The 18,345-nt window shown below is 39.2% G+C and overlaps 1 protein-coding gene across 1 annotated transcript in view; it reads left to right on the top strand.

The window, feature by feature from the left end:
* Positions 1-17,911, top strand: part of carmil3 (capping protein regulator and myosin 1 linker 3) — a 138,972-nt gene extending 121,061 nt beyond the window's left edge. Inside the window, exons 32-40 of the mRNA XM_036597456.1 lie at positions 3,238-3,317; positions 5,816-5,977; positions 7,432-7,624; positions 11,337-11,628; positions 12,713-12,831; positions 12,988-13,123; positions 13,901-13,978; positions 14,099-14,206; positions 16,511-17,911. Coding sequence (XP_036453349.1) covers positions 3,238-3,317; positions 5,816-5,977; positions 7,432-7,624; positions 11,337-11,628; positions 12,713-12,831; positions 12,988-13,123; positions 13,901-13,978; positions 14,099-14,206; positions 16,511-16,542 — 1,200 coding nt within the window. The 3' untranslated portion in view covers positions 16,543-17,911. The remainder of the gene's footprint in view (positions 1-3,237; positions 3,318-5,815; positions 5,978-7,431; positions 7,625-11,336; positions 11,629-12,712; positions 12,832-12,987; positions 13,124-13,900; positions 13,979-14,098; positions 14,207-16,510) is intronic.
* Positions 17,912-18,345: the final 434 nt, after the last annotated feature.

An 18,345-nucleotide genomic window follows, 5' to 3' on the forward strand; every position in this document is an offset into this window, starting at 1 on the left:
TTTTTGGAACATGTTGTTGGCATCAAATTCAAAATAGGCATCTATTTTTCAAAAAAGAAAAAGAAAAATCTCAGTTTCAACATTTGATATGTTGTCTTTGTATATTTTCCTTCAGAAATATTTGTATGTAATCGCATTCTATTTTTATTTACATTCTGCACAGTGTCCCAACTTTTTTGGAAATGGGGTTGTAAATATACAAAGTAAGCAAACCCCATCTCAAGACCAGCAAACAAATCAGACAGGGCTTTACCCCCACTGCCAGCAGGAAAAATGATTTCCTTTCATTTCATTTCTGTATCCATAACCAGGCGGTTATGTCAGTGGTTACGTCCTTTTGAAATTACTGCTGCATTTTGAGACTCAGGACTGCAGATTGAAGATAGCGCTGGCTGTGTACTGGAATATTTCACCAGAGCAGAGCGTCATCTGGGACTCTTCAGCATAATAGAGAATTTCATGCTGGGCACAAACTGCATACTACTTACTACTTTCGGTCACAGGCAGTATGAGAGCAGTATATACTAGTCTATTTTGAACACAGCCCTAATCAATAAACTAAAAAGGTCCACTTTGAACACTGGTTAAAAAAAGTGCTTTTATTTACCAAAAAAAATCCTAATTTTATTGTTACATGATCATTTTCTGACCTCTCTATCCTTTAGAATTAAACAGACTGCACCTTTAAGACTGATATATGCTATGGCACTCTGTTCTGATTGGCTGTCCTGCATTGTCCCTCATTCAGAAGGCACTTTGGGCTGAAACACTGCTTGTAACTTCAGCACAACTTGGCAGGGCTAAACTGCTGTAGGACGAATAGACATGTGTAATTTTGGTTTTTGTGACATCATAAGAACAGTGAATTGAAAAAGGGCCGTTTTTGCAGCTTAGTTTTCATATGTGGCCTGTATGGATTGGAGGGAGAACACTATGTTTTGAAACTTTAAGTGTTTGCATACTACATCAAACTCTTTTACTGTACAAAAAATGAAGGAAAATTTGTTTTTGCTTGACGTGGGTGCTTTGGCTTCACCAAATTGTAGTCTTTAAGCACTGGGTTGTCAAAAAATTAGGCAAAAAAAAAAAATCAGCCAAAATGTTTTTGTTGTCTGACTCCTTAAGTTTGACTCCTTAGTTGTGCAAACCGCAGTGTTAAATAGTCTCAGATAGACTTTCTTGCGTGTTTTCTGACACTGACATATGATTTACTGTTGTTTAATTAGAAATGACCACATTAGGAACTTGTATTAGGCAGGTTATGTGGCAGGTGAAATATGAATAATGCTATGTGCACGCTACAAACAAGCTAAATCTCATGATGTTACATTAAAGTAAGTCTACTATTAAACCCATGGAACTGAGTGTCTTGCTTGCAATCTGTTCCCCTTTAAGTATGTCTACAGTTGACTGGGGCAGATCTAGCAGAGCAGAAACTACACAAACTGACTTGTGGCAAAAGTGGCATCCTATGACGGTGCCCTGTTTAAAGTCAGTAAGCTCTTTAGTACGACCCATTGTACTGCCAGTGTTTGCTTATGGCGGTTGCAAGGCTATGAGCTTGATTTCATGCACCTGTTAGCAATGGGTGTGGCCTGAACTCATTAATTAAGAGGTGTGTCAACATACGTTTGGTCGTACAATGTAGTTCCTAATGTTGCTCAAGTAATGCTTAATGGCTTGAACAATGTAGGAAACAACTGATTGCTGAATTAATCCTCTCTGACTGATAAGAGAAATAAAGAAAAATAGGAGGAAATAATGAAGTATGTTTCAAGGCTTAATCCCAATTTTCCCCTTGAACCCTACCACTTAGCCCTTAGCCCTCCGTTATGCGCGTTCAGGGTGTCCCGATTTTTGTTAAGATAGAGGGGTAAGGTGAAGTGTTAGGGCTACATGACCCTGCAAATAGAGGTTTTTCAGAGGCACAGTCCAAACAGAGTGATGGCTGCGCAAGCGACCAAAGAAACCCATGAATATGAGAATTTCCACCATTAAAAAAATTACGATAACCATTATATTATCTTAGTTTAATGTCGTTTCAATGGATTATGGTCCTTTTCTTCATAACAAGCATAAAAAAATCCATAATAGTATGCTAACGTCTCGGTAACTAGCTAGATAAATTTCCCGTTCCACCTTAAACAGTCCAGCAGTATTGATGCCTGAAGCGCCAGAATGTGACTGCTGCACTATTTAAGGTAGAACTGGAAAATTTGAATAAGAAGCTGACAAATAGCTGACTTCAGCTTCATATCACTGAAGAATTATGGGTGGGCAATGATCAATAATGGTCCCACCCCCCCTCTTTGAAGGCATATGATTCCCTAAATGTAACTAAAGCCCAGCAGTGAGGTTGCTGAACTTTACCCTGCTATCGCTGCAGACTGGCAGGGTCGCCCACAGAGCAGCACTAGTAGCTGTTAATGAAGTAATATTCTTTTTATTTGAGGGTCCCATTTCACAGGGCAAGATTTCAACCACTACCCCTTGTAACTCAGTTCCAAAGGGCAAGGTGACCATCGAAAACAAGGAGAAATGGGATTGGACTCCTGTGACATAAAAATACAGCCAAAAACGTTGGTGAAGGAGATTTTCTCTGTAGCTTCAGCTCATATTTCCCAGTGTTTTCATAAACGTGACATAGATCATTTTACTCTGATGGAAACTCAGCCTAATTTGCATATGTTTTGTGGCATTTCAGCTATACGCTTGAATTTAACTCGACAGCTGGGTGGAAGCCTGCCCACCATATCACGCAGTGTCTGAAACCACACACGTAGTGGATAATTAATCCTTCTCTCACCGTTCCGTTCGCTCTCCTCTCTAAATTATGAATCTTGCCTCTGTCTCCTAAACGCGTTGTGTCTGTGCGAGTTTAGAGCCTTCGCCCATGTTTTCACTCTGCCAGAAATAGACTGAAACAACTTCAAAGTCTTAGCGCTCTTATGAGTCGCTCCCTTTAATCACATTCGCTTAAAGTTGAGGGGCTGCAGGCTACATTCATGTCTCCTCCTGCGGATCTGTCACCTTTGCTTATCATATTAATGCATCGAGCGAACACAGGCACTGCGCCCAGAGGACGCGGCGGCAGCGTCAGGGAAAAAAGTTATCTGCCGATCTGTGAAAAGCTTCAGGATGATCTGAGGGACCATATGCTAGAATTTGAAAACATCTGTTTTGTCTTTCTCTGCATTTTCAATTCCTTTACCATCATGTTTTCTTCTTGCTGTGCAGCATTCTTCTGAGAATGGGGGAGTCAACCTGTTGGATGATGGCCTGCCAGATTTCTACACCAAGAGGGTCCTACCAGACAGGTCTCTTATATTGATGCAGTAATTGCAATAGTATTACACATCGACCAGAATATGGATTGTTAAATGCAACACTATGTGTCCAAAAGTTTGTAGACACCTGCTTCTCCAACGTTTCTTCAGAAAACAAAGGTGTTAATAGGACCTTGCTGCTTTTCTGAGGAGGCTTTACACTATAGTATATATATATGTATTACATATCACTGTCGGAAGAAAACTTCATACCTCCAAAATGGTAACTTTACAGGAAAAGGAAAAAACCTACTTTACTTTTAATGTAAGTCAATGGAACCAAACTTTTTCCAAGTCATTTTGGGCCGTTTCTTCTGGTCCATTATTCATGAAATTCTGACACAATGTAAAGGGCAACAGGTATTTTTTAAAATTATGTCAAAAACTGAAAAACGACAAAAATGGAGATATGAGGTTTTCTTCCGACAGCAGCGATATTTTGGAAAATTCAGCCACAACAGCATTAGTGAGGTCAGCTATTGATGTTGGATAATGAGTCCTGGATCACAGACATCATTCCAGCTCTTCCTAAAGGAATTGGAAGGAGCTCTATCACTCATTTTCACTGCTCCACAGCACAGTGCTGGGGGGCTTTATACCCCTCCAGCTGACGCCTGCCATCAGGCATGATGAACTGTGTGGCTGCTCCATAGTGTCCAGTTCTATTGGCAATGCAATACATTTTAGATTAGACACAGGGATTTTAAGCTTGTCAAAGATATGAACACATATTGCACACTGTAGCAGTTTTACAGTGACTTCCTCAGTAAACACTGTTCTTAGGGAGCTGCTTAGGGAGCTGCTGGGCCTAGAAGGCCCTGAAAGTTCTCCTATGACATTCCTGTGTCAGCTTAAAGTAGCTGAATTATCTATTTTGACGGGGTGTCTGAATACTTTTGGACATATACATTATATGACATGTACACTCACTGGACATTTTTTTAAAGACACCTGCCTTGAGTCTATAGTTCATATTTTTCCGTGCACAATTTGTGCAGGGGTGTCCAAAGTCCAGCCCCAGGGCCAAATGCAGCCCGCTGATTCATTTTAATCCGTCCAGCCAATATGTTGCAATTGTTCCTTTTACTTGATGATGGTAGCAGTGCTATAACCCTACAATTAATATCCAATTAACCTGCAAATTAATTTAAGGAATGACATTTAGTCATGACTACACACAAACATTGTGGCGGATGTATACAAATACATGAAACCTAGCATGGACAATAAGAATTCAAGGGACAAAAAAAGCTCTTTAATCAAAGCAAATTCAGTCATTTTTGCAGTAAATATTAGTTATTCTAGATCTTTTTCATATTTTGAATGCAGTATATTTAAAATTATTTATGAATAACATTTTGGCAAAGAATGACCAGCCCTCAGGTATTTTAATAGGGGCCATTCTAGCCCTCTTTGAAAAAAGTTGGAACACCTCTGCTCGAGCCCTTCATGAATGGCCACAGAGCCACTCTCAGCAGGAGAAAGTGACCAAGAATGAAGGGGATAGAATGGGGTCAAGTGCAGCAACACTTCCGTCTGTAGTTGTACACCTGTATAGTGGACCTATAAAGCAGGTAGAACTCACAGTTGACAGTAAGTGGTAGTTATTTCCAACAAAGTGGATGATAATGATGCTTTAAAGGACAGATAGTCCTAAGTTAAACTTGTGCAAAACACAAAGTAAACAGACTATAGACCTACAAGTGCACTACAGACCCACAATATGGTAACACTTTCTATGAATGTCACCTTTGTAAGCATCTATAAACACATTTATAACATGTTATAATGTATTCATAAGGCATTATAAACATGGTTATAAATATTTATAAAAAGAATTACACTGAATTACACTTTATAGCCATGTTTATTATACATTATGAATTGTTAATATAATGCATTATAAATAGTGTTCATAACATGTTATACTGTCAGTGCCAAAGAAGTCAGTCCCAGCTTGGAGACTGCAAAGTAAAGACAAATACCAAGCTAACGGTGGTGTACATTGACTTTCCCACATTGGGTAAAACACTGATGGCAGCACTAGTTTAAACTCTGACATTTGAAGCCTGTAATGTGCTTTATTGTGTATGTTTTAGTGTTTCAGTAAATCCTTCAGTAAATACTTCAACTTGAAGCCTCACTCTTAACACTGGAGGAGGCTTTAGTACAGTACGCTTCACTTTACTTAGAGCAGCCAAAAACGGCTTATGAGCTCTTATAAATTGTTACGATCAGTACTTATAATGTATTATGTTAACAATTCATAATGCATAATAAACAGGGCTATAACGTATAATGCATTTTTATAAATATTTATAGCCATGTTTATAATGTCTTATGCATGCATTATAACATGTTATGAATGCGTTTATAGATGCTTACAAAGGTAACCCTAGCTAGTTGATGCATGATAGCCTAGCATGTTAGCTAGAACTGTAGACTGCTGGCAGCTCCTTTCTGACCTCTCATCCCTGTTTGTCCAACAGTCAGCTGTCCTCCCACCATCATGCCCAGGCTCTGAGGCGTAAGAAGAGACGTAGCGTACTGTCCATCTTCTCAGGCTTTAGGAAGAACCGCAATTCAGCGTCCTATCAGGAGGCAGAGCCTGCTGGCCAGAGCGGGGCCTGTGGGGACGAATGTCGCACCAAGTAAGCTTTGTTTGTGAGATGTTCGAAGTGTGTTCAGATGTGTCCTGTTTGTCTACACTGAGGTGCTGGTTTACCTGTCTATCTAATATATGTAATATATCCAACACACACACACACCTCCATTTTTGACGTGTTTCAGTTTTTGACATAATTTGAAAATACTTGTTACCTTTTACGTTGTGTGTAAATTTCATGACGAATGGACTAAAAGAAACGACCCAAAATGACTTGGAAAAAATTCTGGTTCCACTGACTTACATTAAAAGTAAAGTAGGTTTTTCCTTCTCCTGTAAAGTTACCATTTTGGAAATACGAGGTTTTCTTCCAACAACAGATATATATATAATATATATATATATTATATATATATATATATATATATATATACACTGATCAGGCATAACATTATGTCCACCTCCTTGTTTCTACGCTCTTTGTCCATTTTATTGCTCCACTTACTATGACGTGGTGGTGGTGTGTTAGTGTGTGTTGCGCTGGTCTGAGTGGATCAGTCACAGCAGTGCTGCTGGAGTTTTTAAACACCTCAGTGTCACTGCTGGACTGAGAATAGTCCACCAACCAAAAATATGACCACTAAAGAAAGACTAGAGGATGACCAACACAAACTGTGCAGCAGCAGATGAGCTATCGTCTCTGACGTTACATCTACAAGGTGGACTCACAAGGTAGGAGTGTCTAATAGAGTGGACAGTGAGTGGACACAGTGTTTAAAAACTCCAGCAGCACTGCTGTGTCTGATCCACTCATATCAGCACAACACACACTAACACACCACCACCACGTCAGTGTTACTGCAGTGCTGAGAATGATCCACCATCCAAATAGTACCTGCTCTGTGAGGGTCTATGGGGGTCCTGACCACTGAAGAACAGGGTAAAAGCGGGGCTAACAAAGTATGCAGAGAAACAGATGGACTACAGTCTGTAATTGTAGCACTACAAAGTGCACCTATATAGTAAGTGGAGCTGATAAAATGGACAATGGGTGTAGAAACAAGGATCGGTGTGTGTGTGTGTGTATATATATATATATATATATATATATATATTATAATTTCTTAATGACATATAATGGAAACTGTGAAGCTTCTGAGCTTATTCTTTTTGACTGATAGCAAAAGCAAACCTTCTTTTTTTAATATGTTCATTCATTTTTTAAGAGCGATCCTTTTTCAAGATTCAGCTCATTCTACCGTCTTTCCTTCATGGGTTGTACTTTTCTAAATTGAAAATGTTGTTGTTATAATTCTCAGTGCACTGGCAGTCTGGGATGATTGCCATATTTGATGATTTCTTAGATGGATCAAATTGTTTGTGACAACATGTAACTCTTCTATGGCAAAAAACACGTGAAGATATCCAAGTGCACTTTCATGTAGTGCATTTCTCATTTTACCCCAACTTATTTTCATTATGTCTCACTTCATACTTCAGTGTCACCGCAGAGAATTTGTACTCCGTCATTCAGCACCGTAAGGACCGCGGCGGGGTGGAGCCAGCACGGGAAGGAGCCAATGGGAGGCTGGTGGGAGCTCAGAGGACCCCTCAGCTCCCAGGACGGTCAATTCCGGGCATTCCACTGCCAGGAAAAAAGGCCGTCAGCTCCTCCTGCATCTTACAGAGACGAGTATGCTCCATTAAACCAAGCCAGCCTCAAAACACACATGATAATTATTAGCGAGTTTAATCAATAAGTTTCAGCACCGCCTACTAAAAGTTTGAGACAGCAGCACATAACCTTACCCAGGTCACATAAGCTGTAGTTTGTTATATTTACCCTGTAAAACCAAATTTTTTGCTTTCGAAAGCGAACTGGCTTCATGGTTTCCAATAGAGACCAATAGTTTTCTGTAGAACATCTTTAGATCCTAGTAGGAAACCGCCAAATACATCTGGAATCAGCCGTTGGTAACCAGTTAAACCAGGATCCATCAGGATCCTTCACATTGTGATATCAACCCATTTAAAAAGCCAAAACACATTGCGAAACCATCAGAAACCAAAGGAAACGGTTAATGGTTTTTTTGGATTTTTTCAGCAGGGATACGTCCAAGAACCACATTTTTTTAGCTGAAAGCTTAAAATATAACATTAGCCCAACACAAATTTATGACATATTTATTGGAAACCCACCTAAAATGACTGAAATGTCAATTAGCCTAATGCTTGCTGAGAAAAACCAAAACAAGTGTTGGCGCATGAGCTGAATGCCACTGACTTGAACCTGCTGGACTGAAACTGCTGGCGTGAAACCGTGGCTCTGCGGCGCTGCAGACAGATATTATTAGGGCGATTTTGCATAGTTAGCAGGAATTAAACATATTAAAGAGGTGTTTTAATAGAAATCAGTTCAGATCTTGACATTTTTCTTTGTCGAAAGACATAAGATAACATTCACCAGCCCTTTAGTTGGTGGTTAGATGGTCAGCGTCATAACTGAACAAGGGATTCAGCCAACAGCCAATGAGAGAGCAAGGAGAGTCAAAGGCAAAGAGATGTGCCTCTCCAGCTTAAGGGCCTAATAATCAAGGCACTCAACTAACAATCTCAGGCTTGTCAGTTTGCAGTAAAATGCATTTCTAGTTCTAGTTGACGAATAGAATGATGTCTGCGCTTCTCCACATTTTGAGTGCGTAAAAGCACAGGTCTGGTCCAGTTTCAGCTTTGTGCCATGTAATAGCACTGAGATCTGGAATGTTGAGTGCTTATTCATAGTGAAAGCTCTTTATGGGTGTAATACCCTCTCTCTGCTTAATCATGTAGTGCACGTCCTTACAGTGAAAGGGCAGTACTTTCTGTAAAAGACTGAAAGGGGAACATTTGGCTATTTTTGTGTATCACTGCATCATTCTAAAGGTTTTTTTTTCTGCCAAAGCCTTTTCAGAGGAAGAAAGCAAGGAAAAAACACGTCAGTGATGTCTTAGGGCTTGTTTCGAACAGCAGAAGGACTCATCGAACTCTTAAGAAGAGCAGCACAACTCTTCCATTCACTTGTTAAATCCCTTCAAACTGTTGTATTTTTCTTTTGTAATCAACCCTGAAAATGTAAGCGTTTTGCAAGACTCTGTCATACTAAACTCCAACTACTACTGTAGCAGGGTTTCCACTGGCCATACATACATACATCATCTAAACCGCTTATCCTTCTGGGTCGCAGTGGGGTGCTGTAGCCTATCCCAGTGGTCATTGGGCAGAAGGCAGGATACACCCTGGACAGGCCGCCAGTCCATTGCAGGGCAGACAGACAGACATACACATTCACACACACCTAGGGGCAATTCAGCATGTCCAATTGGCCTGACTGCATGTGTTTGGTCTGTGGGAGGAAACCGGAGTACCCAGAGGAAACCCACGCAGACACGGCGAGAACATGCAAACTCCACACAGAAATGACCCTGGTCGCCCGGCCGGGAATCAAACCCAGGCCCTTCTTGCTGTGAGGCAACAGCACTACCCACTGTACCACCGCACTGCCCTCCATTGGCCAGTTTTTTGCAAATTTTGAAAATGCATAAAAAACTGAATTGACAAAACTCGAAATTCAAATATTGCGAAAAGAGTTTTGCGCCGAGACAAGGTTTAAAAGTTAGAATATCATTAAATCTAAAATACGAAGAAGGGTGGTTCTTCAGATAAATGTTTTCTTTCTTTCTTAGTTATTTCTGCTTGTCTCAGTCCTTGTTTTAAACTGCAGAGTGTCCCAATGACTGATAACATGGCTAGCAGGTGTCCACCTCAATTAGGTGTTTCCTGACATCCAATAGAGTCAGTTACGGCACATTTATTTGAAAAACCACCACCACTCTTTTTCGTATTTTGGCTTTAGCGATATTCTAACTTTTCCGCCTCATCTCAGCGTAAAACTCTTTTTGCGATATTTGGGTGTTTTTTGAATTTTGAGTTTTGTCCATTCAGTTTTTTTTTATGCATTTTCAAAATTTGCAAAATACTGGCCAAAGGAAACCCTGCTACAGTAGTAGTCTTGCAACAAGCTTTAATTTTCAGGGTTGATTACAAAGCGACCATAAAACCATAGCATTTCACCCTGGAAGTGATAGAAGAGAGATGACAGCAATAAGAGGAAAACACAAAGTGGAGTCTATGAGCTCAGCATATAAATGAAAAACTAATTTAACCTCAGAATATTTCAGATAACTCTGTTGAGCTGTGATCTTGTGGAGCGATCACTCTTTTGAGCACCTACAGCAGCGTTAGCTCCATTATTACAGACAGCCTACTTTAGCTCAGGTTTCCTGTTTCTGCTGAGTGTCCACACAAAGAGTTCCAGTCTAGATTTGATGCTGTAAAACGTCCGAACTTTAAACCTGTCTTGAAATAGCACATGTTGGCACGTTGACTGTCCCTGAGTAAAAATGTGTGTTAATTCCACCAAAATCATAAATCTTGAAAAGTTGCTAAACCAAATGATCTCCAATAGCACCACAATAGGTGAGGGGGTGTGGCCAAGCCGTACAATGCTGATATAGCCACGGCCCCAGCTGTAACAGTCTAAATGAACTTTCAGAGATGTAGGAGTTAAGCTTTAGAGGTTCTCAAATGAAAAAAAAAGGTCAATATCTTTAGACTTGTACCTCAAAATGTCATGATTATTTTTCTGAATGTTTATTTTGAGGGCTGGAAAATTGATCAAGGCTAATCGACAGCATGACTGTTGCTCTTCAAGTGTGAGATGCACCCTATTTTCACAGTCTGTTAGGATTTTGTAGGTCGTGAACACCGAGCCTTGGGTTTAATACCAAAGGCCACACATTTTATCCCCAATCAGACCTTTCAGGTGCTTTCAAGTGCTTTTACCAATAGTTTGGAAAAGAAAACTGTCAAATCGTTCTTTAGACAAAACCTGCTCTTCTTACCGAGGAAGAGAGTTTAAACATAAAGCTGAGGGTCAAAGCTAAGTTTACCAAACAGATTAGAAAATACATAGATAACACTCATTTACAATTATTAATACAATTAATACATTATTCCCAGATGAGAAATGTAGATTTTACAGCAGCATAACACACAAAGTATACAAATATAATCAGGGAAAAAAAATTAATATATGTAAGAATATTGATAAGTTATAACCATAGAAAATATAGATAACTATAAGTAGATTTCAGTGTATATGTTTAATGTATGTGCATGTGTACATACTGTATATATAGACGGTACCAGTTGTACAGATATGATATTAAATAATATAGAGACATACAGGTAAAAGCTCTGATGTGCTGATATAGCTATTTTTTATATATTTCTATAAAAACATATATAAAAATATGTTATACTTTGCATTCTCTCATTTGTAATTGGGCTGTTCTTAATTCCCACAGCAGTCCCCTGACTATAGTGAAGTGTTTGGCTCCTCAGAAGAGGTCAGTTTGGCCAGCAGAGAGACATCCAGGCTGCCTGAGTCACAGGCTGAAGGTCAGACGGCACCTATGGACAGACACGACCAGTCAGACGGTCAAGGCCTGAGCCTGTCTTCGGCCGAGAAGGAGGAAGACGCAGTATCAGCTACAGAGTCCCAGCCACGAGAGAGCAGACAAAGACCAGAGCCGCCTCCTCAGAGCAGCAAGCCCAGCCTGGCCCACACCAGGCAGCGCCATCTGGAGGAGAGCTCTGGTAATGCAGTTGGCTCAGAGATGAGGATCTCTGATCTCACAATAATTCAACTCGGTTTATTACGATTCTTGAAGGCTCGTTTAATCTTAAATTTCAGCTCATTTTCAGAGTTTAATTTGACCATTTTAATCTTTAATTAAGAATCATTTTAAAAACTTGAGACTCCTAAGCTCTCCCCCATCAGTGCAATGCTAATGTTAGCTGACGTAACTGAACTGGTGGTTAGCATTCTCCACCAAGTATGGTTGCGTTAGCGGCAGTTTGTTAAGATGTGGGGGCACTTCACAAGAGTCGGAGGGAAACCTGTGTTTGCCTTCGCTCTCCTAGCGCTGGAGTCCGAACTAGTGGGTGGAACTGGATACGTTTATACTGGAAAAAAATGGGGGGGGAGCAGTGATGAAAATAGCATTTTAAACATAATATAAGCATAAAAGATGTTTCCATGCACAGTAATAGGATCCATGGAATATAAAACTGTTACCTCATTCAAGTCTCTTCATAAGACTTTACTGCCAGTAATCTCAAAATCTCAGTAAGACTCAAAATGTTACATTTTATACTTGAATTATATTCATTTTTACACTCTGCATTGTCCATCCAGTGCTGTTAATTCTAAAATGTTGGTAAATGCATAAAAATAAGTTTTCTCTAGGGACTGTTTTCATTAACACCCTGCATGCACCTCTGTGCGATAAAATATTGTACATTTTAGACAAAATCTTGTGTCGAAACTGGCATAAAACAATGTTTAATGCAGCCGTTCTGTGTAATACCTTTATGTGAAGGTGCTTTCAGAGGCAATAAGCAATATTACCTTTGGACGTCTGGTTCTGGTCACCACAATTGTGAGCAGTTCTGACTTGATAAGTTTCTCTGCAATGCACACATTCACATCAAAACACTCTGAATGACTTTGTTTACATCCTAACGAGTGAATTATGCACAAGTTTTGATTAGTAATGGGTAGAATTCTTCTTTAACATGAATTTATTACAGCGTCTCTGGATCTTACTGTCCCAGGACTTGAAATACTGTTAAAAATAAAGCACTTACAAGCTTTTTCTTTTATTCTTTTGCTTTAAAGACAAATCTACAGAGGATACTGAAGGAGAGAAAGAGGAAGATGATATAAAGGAGGAAATGAGATGTCAGGAAGATCAACAGCAAAAAGCAGAGGGGCAAACTCCTCCCATCCCTGAGAAGGTATTTAGCATGCACACTGGTATGTGTGTTTATATGCACAGACATGCATAGACTGTGTACTTGTGTTTGTCCACTTGTAGGCCTTTGTGTAAAGCCTTTGAGCTTTAAATCTGGAATTTATGAAAACTTAAATTAACCATAATCCTCGTTTTCCAGCCAAATAATTCACCTGAAACATCTCCTGCTGCCTCGCCACCACAAGACACATCCAATGAGAATAAAACCCCACCTCCTGTACCGCCCGCCTCTGCCAAACCTACGCTTAGTGTGGTAGATTCGCCTGTCACTCAAGGTAACAGTCACAGTTGTCACCTTACAAACCCAATTCCAAAAAAGGGACATGCAAATAAAAACAGAAACAGTCATTTGTAAACCCACTTTGATCTGTATTTATATGATAGCAATACAAAAAAAAGATATTCAATGCTTTATCTTATTAACTTCTTTGTTTTATTGCAAAAATACACTCATTCTTAGTTTAATGCCTGCAGCATGTTTCAAAAAAGTTAGGACAGTGGCAGTTTAGGACTGGTAACGCTGCTAAATGTGCCATGCGCCATTGTTATGAGGTAACACGTACCATTGTTACAACATAATCAGTATTATTTTCTGGTAAATACATATCCTGCCTTTTTTATTATATTAAAAACCACATGTAATATGTCTAATGCATCACGCCAGGTAAAGTTAATTTAGAACACTGTGTTTCCTATTTGTAAATATGAGTCTGTCAGCTGTTTATTAGCATTTGGCATAGAAACAAATAAAAGTGGTTCAGTTAAGCATCAATTTACCTGATTTCAAGTTCAGTTAAATGTCAGTTTACGTGATTACAAGTTTTAGTGCTTTATAAGGGTCATTCTACAGAAATGTCCACTTTTTTATCTCTCCATAGGTGTCACTGGTGTTACCAATCCTCACTGGTGTTACACATAAGAATGTTGTTAATAGCTAGTTTGTAGTCTGCATGATGATCATAATGAGCTCAATAACATGTAATGACATTAGTATGAAAACAGTGGCAGGATGGATCACATTGATGGTCATGATGGTGGTATTTTCTGGTTAGGTGATGAGGAAGAGCCCAACTTAAACGGAGGTCCCGCAAAGCCTCAAAAAAACCGAAAGGCACACTCCTGTGAGGGCGGTAAGTCCACACTTCTAACTCAAGTATGTGAGAGAATACTTTACAAAATCTAAGCAATATGTGTGTGTGTGTGTGTGTGTGTGTGTGTGTGTGTGTGTTTGTGTGTGTTGTTTTGCTCAGGCATGGAGCAAGGCAGCCCCAGTGATCTGGAAAGGTCTTCAGATCCCAAGCCCCCTGTGAAAAAACCCAGACTTCCTCCAAAAAAAAACAAATCGTTGGATTTTCCTGGTAATTTGGCTGTGTGTGAGAGAGTGTGGACAGATACACTCACCATCCACTTTATTAGAAACACCCACCTTGTACTTCCACTCACTGGCCACTTTATCAGAAACACCTACTTTGTACTTCCACTCATTGGCCACTTTATTAGAAACACCTTCCTTGAACTTCCACTCACTGGTCACTTTATTAGAAACACCTTTCTTGTACTTCCACTCACTGGCCACTTTATCAGAAACATCTACCTTTTACTTCCACTCACTGGCCTCTTTATCAGAAACACCCTCCTTGTACTTCCACTCACTGGTCACTTTATCAGAAACACCTACTTTGTACTTCCACTCACTGGTCATTATATTAGAAAAACCTACTTTGTACTTCCACTCTCTGGTCACTTTATTAGAAACACCTACCTTGTATTTCCACTCACTGGTCATTTTATTAGAAACATCTACCTCATACTTCCACTCACTGGTCACTTTATTAGAAACACCTACCTTGTATTTCCACTCACTGGTCATTTTATTAGAAACATCTACCTCATACTTCCACTCACTGGTCACTTTTTAGAAACACCTACTTTGTACTTCCACTTACTTGTCACTTTACAGTTGATAATCCCAATTCTTTAACAATAAAATATCAATGGCAATTATTTCTAGATATCGCCCAGACTTAATGGCTAAGACAAACTGTCCATCAACAGTTGGGCTACAGGCTTTACTTGTACACCAGCAAGGTGGGACTACATGATATGTGTTTCTAATAAAGTGGCCAGTAAGTTTACACGTACCCTTCTATCAGGATCTTTTTCCTCTTTGGCCTGGAGAACACATTATTTCCTTAGACAATATTGTTTAGGTTGACTCATCAGACCACAATACATGTTTCGTGAGCTTGAGCCCAGAGAAGTCGGCAGTGTTTCTGAGTGTTGCTGATATACAGCTCTTAACTAACTAAAGCATCTGTGGATGCAGTAACAGGTGATGTTTATTTACAGCAGTTTGTTAAAGTGCGGTGATGTCCATCACAGAAGCATGCTGGTTTCAAAGGTCATGGGCATCCACTTGTAGTTTTTGGCCTTGCTTTTTACACACAGAGATTTGTCCTGATTCCCTGAATCTTTTGATGACTGTATGCACTGTATGGAGTGAAATACCTAAAACCATTGTTCTTAAACAGCAAGACTTTTTGCTGATCCATTTTTGACAAAATTACGAGCCTCAACCCATCATTGCTCATAAAAGACTTGGCCTTTCCTGAATGCTCCTTTTATATCCAAGCATGATTGCATCACCTTTTTAAAAATGTTTTCCGACCATTTAAAAACATTCCTAGCCTTAAGTTGCCCCTGTGCCAACTTTTTTGGAATATGTTGCAGGCATCAAGTTCAGTTCAATTTAAATGCACACAAACAATGAAGTTGGTAAGACAAACCATTAAATATCTTGTTTTTTGTACTGTTTTTGTTGAAATACAGCTCTAAATGGATGTACAAATCAATGCTTTCTATTTTTATTTGCATTTTACCTACCATCCCAACTTTTTAGGAATTGGATTTGTGTTCAAATCGAAATTTATAAGCAGTTATTGAATATAAAACAATATCGACTGACTTTTGGACAGTAGTTTATGCATATCACTGCTGTCAGAACAAAACCTTGTATCTCCATTTTTGATGTGTTTTAGTTTTTGACATAATTTGAAAATGTCTGCTGCCCTTTACATTGTATCTAAATTTCATGATAAATGGACTAAAAGAAACAGCCCAAAATGACTGGAAAAAAAATTATGGTTCATTAACTTACATTAAAGTAAAGTAGATTTTTTCCTTCTCCTGTAAAGTACCATTTTGGAGATACGAGGTGATATTTAGTTTTTTTGCCATTCGATTGTCGCCACCATGAAAGCAACACCCGCAACGGTGCACATAAAATATTTAAGATAATCAGATATAAAGTAATTGGGCAGAAAAATGCTATTGTTTTAAATTGTTCACTGCAGAGGTTGTGACCACTGAAGAACAGGGTAAAAGGGGGCTAACAAAGTATGCAGAGAAACAGATGGACTACAGTCTGTAACTGTAGAACTACAAAGTGCACCTATATAGTAAGTGGAGCTGATAAATGGACAATGAGTGTAGATACAAGTAAGGTGTAGCTAATAAAGTGCTTAGTGAGTGTAAATCTATGTTTGTGTCCAGTGTCTAGCAGATGGCCCTGAGCTGACCTTTAACAAAGCCAGATTAGTAAATAAGGTAACATAAGGCTCAGTCTTTCACCTCTCTCCCTCCCTCCCTCTCTCTCATTTTAGGTCAAGATCCAAGCAATGGCAAAGCATCGTGACCCGACGGCACTGATGAGCAGGAGGTACTCTTTCAAGCAGAGAAAGAACAGAGGGGAAGAGGAGAGCAGAGGAAAACAGATGGAGGATGAAAATAGGGAGAAGATCTGGGTGGACTGATCTTAAATGACTCACGGGATGGACAGAAATGCGTTCTCTTTCTCTCTGACGCTTTACCAACTCTCTCTCTCTCTCTCTCTCTCTCTCTCTCACGCACTCCGCTCCACTGCTCTCGCTCATATCCCTTAATTTACCGAGCGAAATGCTTCGTGCCGCTCACGATCATGCGTTCGATTTCAAGTGTCTCCTGCTATTAGGTCTCCTTTCCTCCCCGTCTCTTTCCCTCGTCTCTGCTCCTTCTGTCCTGCCTCTCAATCTGCAGACAATCCTTGACACAGCTATACCTGCGTTTTAAAGGTACAATGAGTCATATTTCCATAAGGCACTTCATACACCACACATTATTGACTTATTGCTTGGCTTGCTGTGATCTCAGAATATGATGTAACCTCCAGTGTTAGCCCAGTGTCCGTGTTTTCTGTTTTTCCAAATGTACAGGCTGTGAGCCTCCACTGTGCGTTTCATTCCTACCACCAGTTAAAGGGCCCATATCACGGGAAATGACTTTTAATGTGGTGTAAACATTTATCAACCTTATTAAGGTGTCAAAACATCACTCCCCAGTTCATATATGGAGACTAAGCTGCGAATACAGCCTGTTTTGAAGTTGTTGGGTTTGTGATGTCACAAAAAAAACAGCACATTTACATACATCCACCTGTTCAGCCTACAGCAGTTTAGCATTCAATTTGACAATGATGTTCATGAAATAAGCTCCATTATTAATTCTATTTCAAGAATACAATATTTCTTAGTACTACTCTTATATTTGTTTATCATTTATCATATTTATTACCTGTAATATGGCGACTAAACTGTAAATACAGCCTGTTTTGAAGTGTGATGTCACAAAAAAAACCAGCACATTTACATATATCCACCTATTCAGCCTACAGCAGTTTAGCCCCGCCCATTCAAATTGACATTGACGTTTATGAAATAAGCTCCATTAGTAATTCTATTACACGAATGCAATATTTCTTAATATTCTTTTATTTGTTTATCATTTATCATATTTATTACCTGTAATATGGCGACTAAACTGTAAATAGAGCCTGTTTTGAAGTGTGATGTCACAAAAAAAGCACATTTACATATGTACACCTATTCAGCCTACAGCAGTTTAGCCCCGCCCATTCAAATTGTCAATGACATTTGTTAAATAAGCTCCATTATTAATTCTATTACAAGAAAACAATATTTCTTATTAATATTCCTGTATTTGTCATTTGTTATATTTATTATTTGTGATATGGAGACTTGCAAACTGTAAATACAGCCTGTTTTGAAGTGTGATGTCACAAAAAAACAGCACATTTACATACATCCACCTATTCAGCCTACAGCAGTTTAGCCCCGCCCATTCAAACTGACATTATAAGGAGTGTTTCAGCTAGAGCTGCTTTTTGAATGAGGCACAACACAGGACAGCCAGTCAGAACAGAGCTCATTTACATATATCGATCTTAAAGGCATGGTAAGAAAAACAGCCAGTTTAATTCTAAGAAGTAGCAAAGTTTTAAATGGACTTTAGGGGGTAAAAAAAGAAAGAAAAACATAAGATATGGGCCCTTTAAGTATTATTCAGTCTTGCATCGCATCAAGTTTGAATGGAAATTTCCACTTATTGTACCTTTAACTTGAATCGAAATGTAAATATGAAATATAAGCAAGCCGATTTTGCA

The sequence above is a fragment of the Colossoma macropomum genome, unplaced genomic scaffold (genome assembly GCF_904425465.1).
Source record: "Colossoma macropomum unplaced genomic scaffold, Colossoma_macropomum, whole genome shotgun sequence".
Classification (NCBI taxonomy): domain Eukaryota; kingdom Metazoa; phylum Chordata; class Actinopteri; order Characiformes; family Serrasalmidae; genus Colossoma; species Colossoma macropomum.